Here is a 12,609-nt window from a genome sequence, read left to right on the forward strand (position 1 = left end):
GAAAAAAGTAAATTTAATTTAGTCTGCTGCCCATGATCTTTAATCGTTTTGGCTTTGCATGCCAGAGAAACATGAAGGAAGATGAAAATCCATTGAGGCAATCTATTAGCTGTCAAATTGCACTTGCAGGGAACTAAAAGAGGTAATTGTTTAGGAAGAGCTTCAGTTTGTACACTTTCTTTGAGTCTTTGACAGCAAAGTCTGACCACATAGACTTGAAAAACGGTGTTATAAATGGCTTATGAAACATTATTTTATTCCTCTTAAATGGCAGTTATTTCATCTTCACTTTTATAGATTGTAATTGTCATTCTGTTCTTACATTTTGAAAAGACTTGATTTTAAGAAGTGCAGCTCTGTCAATCAAAGGAATACCTTTAAACAGTCTCACACTATTTCTCCGCACAAAAAAAGAAAGTTGAGCAGCCAGGCTCATTTGCCTTTATAACTCCAAATCTAGCAATGCCTGGCACATGTCGTTCAAGGAATGTTTGTTGAATAAATCAAAGAAGAGATAAACCAATGATTCAGACATTAAGTAAGGTCGGTTGGTTCAATTCTCCATTCCCATTTCTAGTATAGATGCAAATCACTAATCTTTCCAATGTAGCCTCAAAGCTTTTATGGGATAAATGAGCCCCACTCTTCCTGAGCATTGGAAGCCATGATCCCTGACCTTGATTGGGAATGGGGACGACACTCTTTCTTCATAACATCCCACTTTGAAACATCAATGACAAGGACCACCAATGGATGCCAATACTAACCCATCTGTTAGTATTACTTACTTCCCTTCCTTTCCCATGTCCCCAGTCATTCTAGACTCTCTGGCTGAGGATCTCTGGCGCTGCCATTTTGTCATTGTTGTTGTTTGTTCTATGTCTATCTCTCCCTCTAGACTGTGAACTCTTTAACAGTAAAGATTTTCATCTTTAGAATCTATCCCAATACCTAAAATATAGCATGGTCATTCCTCAAGAAATGCCTAATGAAATAATAAATGGGTAATAAAAAAGCATTTTCTATTCCTATGAGGTCCCTTCAGAAATCACAGAGGTAAAACAATTGTGGAAAATGCACAAATCCTGACCAAGTGCGAAGTAATTTCCACCATGCTTCCAGGTTTATATTTTTAAAATGCAAATCTGTGCACGTAACGACCTGCTTCTTAAAGTCAAAAATGGCATCCGGTTGCCTTTCAGCATCTTTAGCATCATCTAAAAGCTGCTCAGGAGTTTACTCTCCAGCTTCATGCCCTGATAATTCCCACATCAGAACCCTTCCTCCAATGACACTGAACTACTTTCAATCTCCTGAAGATACCAAGGTTTCTCACCTACTTACCCACCTTTTCCCCTTGAATATACTGCTCCCTCTGTTAAAACACGTTTTACATTTTTTTCTCCAGCTTTCCAAGTCTTACCTATTTTTAAGGATTCTATGAAAGAGCCACCACCTCCTTTAAATGTTTACTGACCACATAGTTTCCCTTCTCTCTCAAAAAGCTTCAAGGATGCCCATTATGGCCATAGCATTCTGTGTATAGCTTTATAACACCATAACCCATGATACGGTAATTAGTTTCCCTTCCTCGTCTCTCTAACTAGGCTATGGACTCCCTGCAGATTTCAGCCTGTCTTTATCTTTGGAATTCTTAATGCCTAGCAATGTACCTGTATCAATAAATGAATGCACATCCACAGAAGATGCTCTGAGGCAGGGGGTAGAGATGAGCAAAATGGTGGTAAGATGGTAAAATGGAGATTTGTAACATACCTAAAATATTTAGGCAACATGGTGGGTACTTTTTATGTATTATCTCATTTAATTTTCTCAACCACCATAAGCAGGTAACATTATCGTGCTCATTTGACAATTGAGGAAGCTGAGCTACAGAAACACTAATTCATGTTTAAGGTCAAACAATGAGTATTTCCTGGTAGTGCTAGGATTTGAAAGTAGGTATATTTTGTACCAATCAATTTGCTACCCTGCCTCTGCCACCTTTCTAAATCAGTATTTTACTATTTTCTCATTTGTTTAGGCCATTCACAAAAATATTTAAGGTCTTACACTTTGGGTGGGTAGACACAGCTTAAGTACCCTGGACAAGTGCTATATTAATTGGGAAAACGGACTTCGTTGCCAGCAGTCACATGGGTTTTTTTTTTTTTTGTAGGAATTATAAAATTTTGTCAACTGAAATACAGAGACCAGGCCAAAGTATATGCTTTATGATAAACATTAATAACAATTTACTTGACTGAAGGTAATACAGTGGACAAGTCATGCGTACATTCCTTTGGGAGGTACATGAGAGCAAAGACACAAGGTTATTTCCCAATAAAGTGACGGATTTGTTTTTCTCTTGGCAAATAACCTCTTCAGACATAGGTGTTGAATTGTGCATCAAACACAGTGTAGAGAAACCTAAGCTCAAATTATTTATAAAGGACATAACATATTGTTTTCAAAAGAGCAAAACACATGTATTATTTCCTTACAAATAAAGCAAAGTGGAGAAGTGAGGCAAGTCTCCTAAAAAAGAAATCTCTCTTCTTTGAGCATTTTATTATTTTAGATAATAGTTACTTTTCATTATTCTGTTTTTTGAAAGTAAACAAGAACACTTCATCATAAAATGTCCAGAAAAATCAAATGGTGTGGGGTACTGGGAGGTGTGAGGAGACAATCTGAATCACACCTGCCTCATTCTTCCATTTTATGAGATATATACAGGTCTCAGTCATTGAATGCCATGAAGACAACTTTGGCTAATAACCCAAACCTTTTCCAAAGAAAGCACAGAATTATTTTGGAACCGAGACTTGAACATGGTATGGAATTTTCCTCCAGTAGAGAAGTTTACAAGTCTCTTACATGCATATATAACGCAAGTTTGAGAGTGTGCTTTATCCCATTCTAACCCACCAAGTTTCTAAATGTATTTAAGAGAGCAGTGAGGGACTTCGAATTTCCACAGTTCCTGAAGAGGAGATTTCAAAATCAGCTGACCAAAGTCTCCGATTATAAACAGGCTGCTCAACTCACTGTGGGCCAACTGGCACTGAAGGTTGGTCACGGGTTCCCAGGCACAGAAGAAAATGCTCTAAGTCCAGTCAACACTGAGAGAGCACTTATTTGGGTTCCCAGAACTAGCACACAGTGGGAAAAAGGATTAATGTTCTCTGTGGACCAGCCATCTCTGTAGGACCTGCAATTCAACCACTGAAACCCATTTGAGAGAATCAGGCTTTTATAAGCAGATTTTGTTTGGCCTGTGGCTTGGGAAATCTGGAACTGAGCCCTGAAAAAAGACTGGTCTTTATCAAACTGGCAAATGTCTTTTCCATGAGATGTGCAGAAGGGAGAGTGCTATGCAGAAATATACAGGGATACCCATTCTCCACTGTACTAGGATTTACTACCACAGAATTATATACCACGCATTGGAGGGACAGCCCTAGATTGTTCTGTTTTTTAATCAACTCAAAGTCCTTTTAATGTTTGGTAACCTCCTGATTTCAGGGGTGTTATCTATTGCAAGTTATCAACCGCTCTCTACCTCCACTTGTAGTATAAAGTCAAATTCCAAATAAAAGTGCAATCATGAAAGGGACAGTTGTTGAGTGGAGAAAATGAAAATAAGGACCAAAATAGCAGACTCTGGCCATTTATCAATTTTATTGTTTGAAGTAGCTTCTCTTCCAGAGCACTGCCTAATTTGGAAGTGGGGCTACAAAAAGTAGTCAGGGATCTGGACAACAGTTTCAGAAGGCAGAACAATAAGAAAATGAGGGTAGATGTGGCCAGAAGGCTTGAGCTCTAGACACTAACAGCTCTAGAACTGGTTGTTAATGATATGTCTCAGAGGTTGACATTGAAACTATATTACACTATCATATTCTGTAAGAAGTTAGTTTATAAGATGATTTATATGCATTTTAATTTTATTTGGCGTTAAGCCATTGTTAAGCCAGTGCAAACTATTGGCTTAAAGCTGAAGATTCTGGTATTTTGAATAATAAAGTCTAGTTTTCTCAGTAATATATAGATTCTAGCAAAATTGTCTCATTTTAAAAGTCTCACAAATGATGTTCTATGTTTCTGTCAATTGCAACATGATACTTCATATATTTAAAGGCTCAATTTTCCAATTTTTCTTCAATATTGCAACATCTTGGCATTTCTTTCAAAAGCCAGATATAAATATGATAATGACTGTTTACAAAGCATTCTGAGGTTTTATAGGTTTATAAAGAGCATATATCTAAAATGAAAAATTCCTTTTTAAGACAGCCTTATTTATGGGAGCATAAGACATATAGACTATGGTATAGGCAGTGTATCATCTAGTTTGGTAACACATTTATATAAGTAAAAATGGTGGAAAAATTGTCTTATCATATCACATCTATTTTTATAGCTGTGCATTATGAGAAATTATAAAGAGACAAAAATCTGCACTGGTTGGAAACACTATAGAAGCATATTTAAATGAGCAAAATACAAAATGGTTTTGTATTTTGAAATACAAAGACTTTGTATTTCAGAGACTTTAAGCCTGGATCTTTTTCCAGATTAAACTAAAATTAAAATAGTAAATGTGATGATGTGAACATTCTCTGTCACTATTGTTGCCAATATAAACTGGCACAGCTTTAGTGGAAAACATTATGGCTGTATTCATTTTTAAAAAAAATATGTGCCCTCCTTGACTTACCACCACTTCAGTGGAAAGCAACACATTCATCAAGGACCTCAAAAATGTGCATGTTATTAAAACTAGTATCCTCACTTCTAGAAATCCAACTTGAGAAAATCATCAGAGAAAAGTTTAAAGATAAACAGAGATGTGTGAACTTCGGGAGAAAACAGAACCATTCTAAATGTTCAATAAAAAGGTAATCATTAAATAAATTAGAATATTTCCGACATAGAATATTACATAGTCAGTAAACATGGCATATTATAAAACTTAAATGAGGGGAGAATAATTTAAGAAAAGTTTAATCAGGAGACAAACACTAGATAAATTTAAAATTTTTGTTTTGAAATAATTATTTTTACATGAAATAAATAAAAGACTGAAAAGTAGCATACCATAATTTTTAACAATGGTTATCTCGTGGTAGTGATTTTAATGTTCTTTTTAAATATTTTTTCAAATACTCCCATTAGCACACACAGCACACATCATTTCTATTATCAATAAGCAAAAAATGTCAAACACTTCAGTGCATACCTTATGATGGCTTTGACTGCAAATCTGACCACTGTGGAGAGCAGGAACAGTGGTGTGACCAGGATGTGGAAGAGGGACAGTGAAGCAAAGGCCTCTGCAGGTTTCAGATTGTTTCCACTGGCATACGCGTGGGTCACAAAAGTCTGTGCAAATAAAGGAGTTCTTTAGAGAAAGCTGGAAAAAGTTTCACACATGCGTACATTCAGTCTTATCTGAAAAACCTAACATATTCTGCTACGCCAGTATGTCCATTGTAACTATGATAACAATGACTTCATCCAAAACTCCCTAATTAAAACAGTACTTGCTTTTGGTGAGTCCTGAAAGGTTTACCTGCAATTATGGTGGCAAACTTATGAGAAAGTTAGAAAAAAATTCTACCTACAGATTACATAATTGACTCTGTCAGTTACTAAGTAGGAGGAATAAAGGGGTGGAGAACCCAGAGTTTTTGACAACCAGTCAAGCCCTTTCCAAGCAATACTAAATATTCCAGGAGAAAAAATAATGTTCTCTTGTTTTGGGGTCCTCACTGTGGATCTTTACTAAAACTGTCAGCATTAATACCCAAAGAATACTTATTTACATTTTTTTTTTTTGAGACAGGGTATCACTTCATTGCCCAGGCTGGAGTGCAGTAGCGTGATCATGGCTCACTGCAGCCTCGACCTCCCCAGGCTCAGGTGATCCTCCCACCTCAGCCTCTCAATTAACTGGGACTACAGGCATGCGCCATCATGCCCAGCTAATTACATTTCTACAAATAATACCAGTTGCCAAGTTTGTCACTTTAGTATGAAATATAATGCAATTATAAGATTTTCTGGTTGCTGATGTAGCTCCATCCTGTTGTAAGAATGTCTGGGAACTAGATCATTGAGATTAGAACAGTTAATTCCCAACCACTGTTCATTTTGCAATGTTTGCAAATGTACCAGTGTACATTTGGCAATGTTTTGATTGTTGTAACTGAGGTTGCTACTGGCACCTGGTAGCTAGAAGCCAGGGATGCTGCTAAACGTCCTAACACAGAGGGCAGCCCCTAGAACAAAATTTATTTGGATCAAAATGTCCATAGTGTCTTTATTGAGAAACTCTGGATTAGAACTCTTGCAATGGAGATGGTAATAGAAGGAAGTCACAGAGGTGAGGTAATATACATTACTACCCACACATTCTTGCTCATAAATCATTTATAAACACTGACTTGGTTTCATTTCTAAAAGCAAGAAAAAGTGTCTTACAGCAAGAACAGCTGCTATGGGAATTGCTGCATTCATGAAGACTGTGGAAAGAAATAAAATGCATTATTTTTCATTGAACTGTGAAAACATTTCCAGTAACTTTAATCATCTATTATTGCTTTAACTTTCTTTGAAGACAGGAAGAACAGAGTATTAAATGTCATTGTGTCTGGAGTCCACAAACATTTCACAGATAGTACCTACTTGTCTGCAGTTTTATGAGCTCCCATACATTAGTCTTAACCAGTATCTTTTTTTCTTTATTGAATTTTTTTCTTATGAAATGTTAGAATTCATATAAAATCATCCTTTAATGATAAAAATTATTAGAACTTAACAAATGCGTATTCTAGAGAGGGGTTACAGTCTATCTTTTGTTTAGTCCACTAAACTAATTTAAATATGTGAAATCAGGTTATTACACAGATTAAAAACAAGAATTTGGTATCACTTCAAGTTCCCTTTCCAGCAGTGATATTAATATTCATTTATGACCCTTTCTGTTAATAAAATAACTCCATAGCCTGGACTCTCTGCATGTCTAAATACCTCTCCTGGAATACATTTAACTATCATTGGATCAGCATGATATGCCTAGTTGAAATAAGAAAAACTCACATTTTAGCCTGAAATACTAGTGTTTGGAAGTAACAGTAAAAATAAAAATCGAAGTTGATGATCTATAGTCGTACAGTCATAAACTATAGAATTTTAGGAACCGAGAAACCAAAGATGAACTGAATTGTTGATAACAGAGCCAGGCAACAGCAGAGTGAGAAGCTAGAATCTAATTATCTTAACAGTAGAGGACTCGGGTTTTTAAAATCTTCTGCTCTCAGGAATTATCCTTACCACTGTACATAGAACAGAATCAGACTGTGCTTTTGCCAGTCCAGATATGACTTAGTTGTCAAACACAGACTCAACAGTACCACGAATCCAAACACTGATCTGAGTTTTGTAATAACACAGATGAGGAGCCACATTTCTGTCTCAACCTTCTTTCTCTGACTATTGTCACCTTATTTTATTTTATTTTAAGTTCTGGGATACATGTGCAGGATATGCAGGCTTGTTACATAGATAAACATGTGCCGTGGTGGTTTGCTACACCTATTAAGCCCAGCATGCATTAGCTACTTTACTCCTCACTGCCCTCCTCATAGGCCCCAGTGTGTGTTGTTCTCCTCCCTGTGTCCGTGTGTTCTCATTATTCAACTCCCACTTATAAGTGAGAACATGTGGTGTTTGGTTTTCTGTTCCTGGGTTAGGATAATGGCTTCCAGCTCCATCCATATTCCTGAAAAGGACATGATCCCATTCCTTTTTATGGCTGCATAGTATTCCATGGTGTACATGTACCACATTTCCTTTATTCAGGCTATCACTGATGGACATTTGGGTTGATTCCATGTCTTTGCTATTGTGAATAGAGCTGCAATAAATGTACGCAGCATATATATTTAAAATAGAATGATTTACATTCCTTTGGGTATATACTCAGTAATGAGACTGTTGGGTCAAATGGTATTTCTGGTTCTAGGTCTTTGAGTAATCACCACACTGGTCTTCCACAATGGTTGAACTAATTTACATTCCCATGAACAGTGTAAAAGCGTTCCTATTTCTCCAAAACCTCACCGGCATCTGTTGTTTCTTGACTTTTTAATAATTGCCATTCTGACTGGCGTGAGACGGTATCTCGTTGTGGTTTTGATTTGCATTTCTCTAATGATGAGTGATGTTGAGTTTTTTTCATGTTTGTTGGCCACATAAATGTCTTCCTTTGAGAAGTGTTCCTTTGAGAAGTGTTTCTTTGAGAAGTGTCTGTTCATGTCCTTTGCCCACTTTTTAATAGGGTTTTTTTCTCATAAATTTGTTTAAGTTTCTTGTAGATTCTGGATATTAGACGTTTGTCAGATGGATAGATTGCAAAAATGTCCTCCCATTGTGTAGTTTGTTCACTCTAATGATAGTTTTTTTTTGCTGTATTGTAACCCTATTTTCTAAGTGTATTCTTTTCTTTTAACATGCTTTGTAGCAGATGCATATGAAGCACTTGACATAGTGCCTGAGATGGAGTGTGCGCTCAATAAATGTTTGTAGTATTCATTATTTTCTTCAATCTTTACAATCCTACAGGGTAGATATTATTACTAGCTCATGTTACAGATTAAGAAACTGAGGCAAGGAGGATATAAGTAATTTCCTCAAGGCCATACTACTACAAAGTGTCAGAGCTAAGATTTATAGCCAGCTCTGTTCAACTCACCACCAAAAAGACTGTACTGAACAAAATAATAAAACTTGAAGTGGTCAAACTGGAATTTTGCCCCATTGACTCAAGAATCCCAGCTGCCTATCAAGAACACAGGATAATGTAGTTTACCCCTCATTACTTCTTATTGCTCTCCCCTAGGATGGCCTCCTCTACCTTCTCTCCTCTTGGATTTGACTCAAATACCAACCCAACTCTCATCTCTAGAGACACACACGCTGGATTCTCATCTCACCTCAGCCCTTTAGCAGCTGGATGATTTCAAAGAAGTTCAAGCTACCTAAGTTCTGTATACATCAATCTTTTAATTTCTAAAGTGCAGTTAATAATAAAATCTAGTCCAGGCATGGTGACTCATGCCTGTAGTCCCAGCACTTTGCGAGGCTGAGGCACTTGAGCCCAGCAATTAAAGGCTGCAGTGAGCTAAGTTTGCACTGCTGCACTCCGGCCTGGGTGATAGAGTGAGGCCCTGTCTCAAAAAATATATAAAAATAAATAAATAATAGAATCAAAACCCCTGGGCTGTTGTAATAATTAAATGAGATGGTATATGAAAAACCACTTATGGCAATAGTTGGCTAGGTATACTCTCAATATATCTTTGTTGTTGTTGCTGTCATTATTTCTGGCTGCATCCATCCTTCTTATGAGAATTGCAGTCCTCTGAAGAGAAGGATGTATATCGAAGGGGTCACCAACTTAGAGTAGTACAATATAAGTGAGTGAATCTTGATCATCCTGTCTTCTAGCATCTTGACACCGTGTTAGTGGTGCATTGCTGGAAGATAAAACTCCTCCCAACTTTACGTCTAATGCATCAAGCGTTAGGATTAGAATAAAAGAGTTATATAAGCCAAATATTTTCTCTAAATCTATTTCACAAAAGAAATGTTTATAATCTTTAAACTCTAAAGGAGTTTATAATTCAAGAGGAAACAATATATAAACTTCTCAAATTTTAATTTGCTAACGGTCTTGGGAGCAACAGAGATGAGCAAAACTGACACATAAATCAAACCAAATATCAGTGGGAGTAGTTTTGCTAAGTTTGTGTAAATTATACTAACATAAACCCTGTTATTCATAAGAATACTCAGAGTCATACTTTGAGGAAAAAAAGTAATATTTTTGAAACAGTTGCTTTTACAAGTTAGAGTTGAAGATGAAATAACTCTGTATTTTGAAATTCTTGAAAATATATTGGAACAAAGGGTTTTCTGTGAATGAAGTTGGGCTTCCTTCACCTGAAAATGATATATTTTTTTCTCCTCAGTTTTCAAAAATGGCTGTATTTTCTTGACAATCTTCAAGAAAATATCAAGTCATAAGCTCCCAAGGAGACAAGCTAAAAAGCTGCAAATATTTTTAACCCTTTTCCCGTTTAGAAAATAAAAGGCGTAGCTCACTGCCAGTACTCATTTAGTTTTACATAAACACACTCTTTGAGGCTGAAGCAAATCTGATTGATTTTTAACGTGAAAATAAAATGTAAAAACTGTTCTTGGAGGTATTTCTAAACAGAACTAACAAGAGAACTGTCACAATCATCTGAATCATCTATTTAGGAAAAAATCGGATTCATCAAATGAATCTTCGGCCAACGCTGTTCGAGAAAGATGTTAACATCATGCATAAGAATGCTATGTTTTCTAGGATTTGACATTGTTAGCGATTGAGAGAGTTACTATATTTTGTAAACGGAAACACAACTACTAAAAACAGAATGCTACAAATAGAATGATGTCTTTTGTTTCCAGAGTCGATATCCTAGAGTGATGCAAAATCATAATAAAAGCAAGATGTTTTGTGGCAAAGTTTTCTCAGCATAAAAGCTGCAGCCACAAGCGCTACCTGTGAGTACTCTGAGACAAATGCAAAAAGAGTTAAAGAGTGTTTGGGGACAAGAAGATCAATCATAATGTAGTCAAATCAATTTCAGTAAAACACATTTTTACTGAAAACCAACTATTTATCCTAACTGAACTGATACAAGGGTTTTAATCACAGTTACCATTATCATCACCATCTTCATTTTACTGATGAAGAAAACCAAGGATTTCAGTTTGTAGAGTAACATAGTCAAGGGCACACTAGTTGTGAGGGATCAAATTCAGGTCTACTTGACTCTAAACCTGGGCATACTTCGGTCTTTAATTTAAATGTAAACAGATAGCCTCGTGTGGCTGGCGGCTATTGGACAGCACACATTTAGAAAATAAATAGGTGTCGTTGAAGAACTAGAATGTTTCACTGATCACAATCTAAACTGAACAGACTGTTGGTTATTCTGGTTGCCCTTAAAGTCGCCTGTTCTTACAGCAACAGCAACTTACTGGAGAGTGATGTATAAAGTGCAAAGGTTTTGAGACTAGACAGTTCTTTCATTCTTGTTTCCTCCACGCTTTTGCAGAAAATGTGTTCCCAGGCATACAATTTTAGAAGTTTGATGCCTTTCAATATTTCATTTGTTTTCTTCAGTCTCTCAGTGGAATAATCCTATAAAACAAAGGAAGAAAAATAATACTAGTTGCATCCAAGTGAATCAGAAAGGCAGGACCATGTAATGGACGGGGATTGAGGAGATCTTGATTTCTGACTGGTCACGTTACTCACTAATTAGGTTGTGAAATTCCCAGGAGAAGCAGTTAAGCCCTTTGTGCTTCGTGACATAAAGAGCTTAGTGAGATGGCCTCAACATTTCTTTCCACCTAAAAACATGTATGTCTCTGTTGCTGTGGTTTACGTAAAAGCTAAAAACAATTTTCTAAAGTTTCACATGATTTCCTTGAATCATGTCTGCAGATAATATAGACATAAATTTAAATAACTAATAAGGAGATTTATAATGACTCCTAACATCTAACTTATTTTCTTCTCCAGTCAACTCTATCACTCATACTTACAGGAAGAAAAATAATAAATTTAAGAAAAGTTAGTGGGCTTCTTATTTGAAAATATGAAGGTACAGTGTTATGTGTATTCATATTTCATCTTCATAATTCAGTTATTGAAACTAAGCCTATTATCTTAGCTATCAAGAGATTTCCACATACTTCTTTGTAAGCTCTTGGTTAAGGCCTAATTTAGATTCATTTATAACTTGCAATAATTGTAGAGAGATTTGTAGCAGATACAAAAGCTTCAATTTAGCCAGCTGTTTTCAGCTTCCTTTATCACCACGTTATACTAGAATTACTAACAAAGTGCAATGTGACTAATTAACTATCAAAGGGGGCAGTAGAGTGGTCAAAAGACAGATAAGAGAAAGCAAAAGTAGCAAACAGCCTGGTTTTTGTTCAATGTTTTGTCTTTACAGGGTCTTAAATGCCTATCAAATGATTGTTCAATGAGTAAATGATTATGGTATGAATAGCTAAACGAAAGACAGATGTTTAGGACTCATCACGTCTCTCTTAAGCTGCTCTTCCACACCTTTCTGTATTTGTGTGCTGGAGTAAAAAGGATAGATGGCTGAGACGGAAATAATGAGTGACCTACCTAAAGTAGCAGAAAAAAAAGTGATAAAAACCGCTTGCGTGACATGCAACTCACTTGTCACAGTAGAAACACGAACTTGAGAAACAATCCCGTCAGTGGCAACATCTCTACATTTTATGCCTGATTTACAGACAGCCTGGCTCATATTTAATCAAACTTTATTTGTAAACATGCTGTCAACAATTTTATTATTTGCAAATATTTCCCTATAAACAGCAAATTCATGCTCAAATAAAATGATTTCATGGAAAATTGAAGCCAGAAATGGTCAGTAACTGGGCTTTTTCTTGCTTGCCAAGTTGACCAGAAACATATTCAGCAAGAGCAGCTGCCACTGAAACATG

The 12,609-nt window shown here is 36.2% G+C and overlaps 1 protein-coding gene across 6 annotated transcripts in view; it reads right to left on the bottom strand.

Moving 5' to 3' along the window:
- The window catches only part of ABCC9 (ATP binding cassette subfamily C member 9), a 138,549-nt gene that overhangs the window by 93,590 nt on the left and 32,350 nt on the right, over positions 1-12,609 (bottom strand). For all 6 annotated transcript variants that reach the window (XM_074006372.1, XM_074006371.1, XM_074006370.1 and 3 more), the window contains exons 12-14: positions 11,101-11,263; positions 6,490-6,530; positions 5,246-5,388 (exon numbers count right to left, since the gene is read on the bottom strand). In XM_074006372.1, coding sequence (XP_073862473.1) covers positions 5,246-5,388; positions 6,490-6,530; positions 11,101-11,263 — 347 coding nt within the window. The remainder of the gene's footprint in view (positions 1-5,245; positions 5,389-6,489; positions 6,531-11,100; positions 11,264-12,609) is intronic.

This window comes from Macaca fascicularis, chromosome 11 (assembly GCF_037993035.2).
Source record: "Macaca fascicularis isolate 582-1 chromosome 11, T2T-MFA8v1.1".
Classification (NCBI taxonomy): domain Eukaryota; kingdom Metazoa; phylum Chordata; class Mammalia; order Primates; family Cercopithecidae; genus Macaca; species Macaca fascicularis.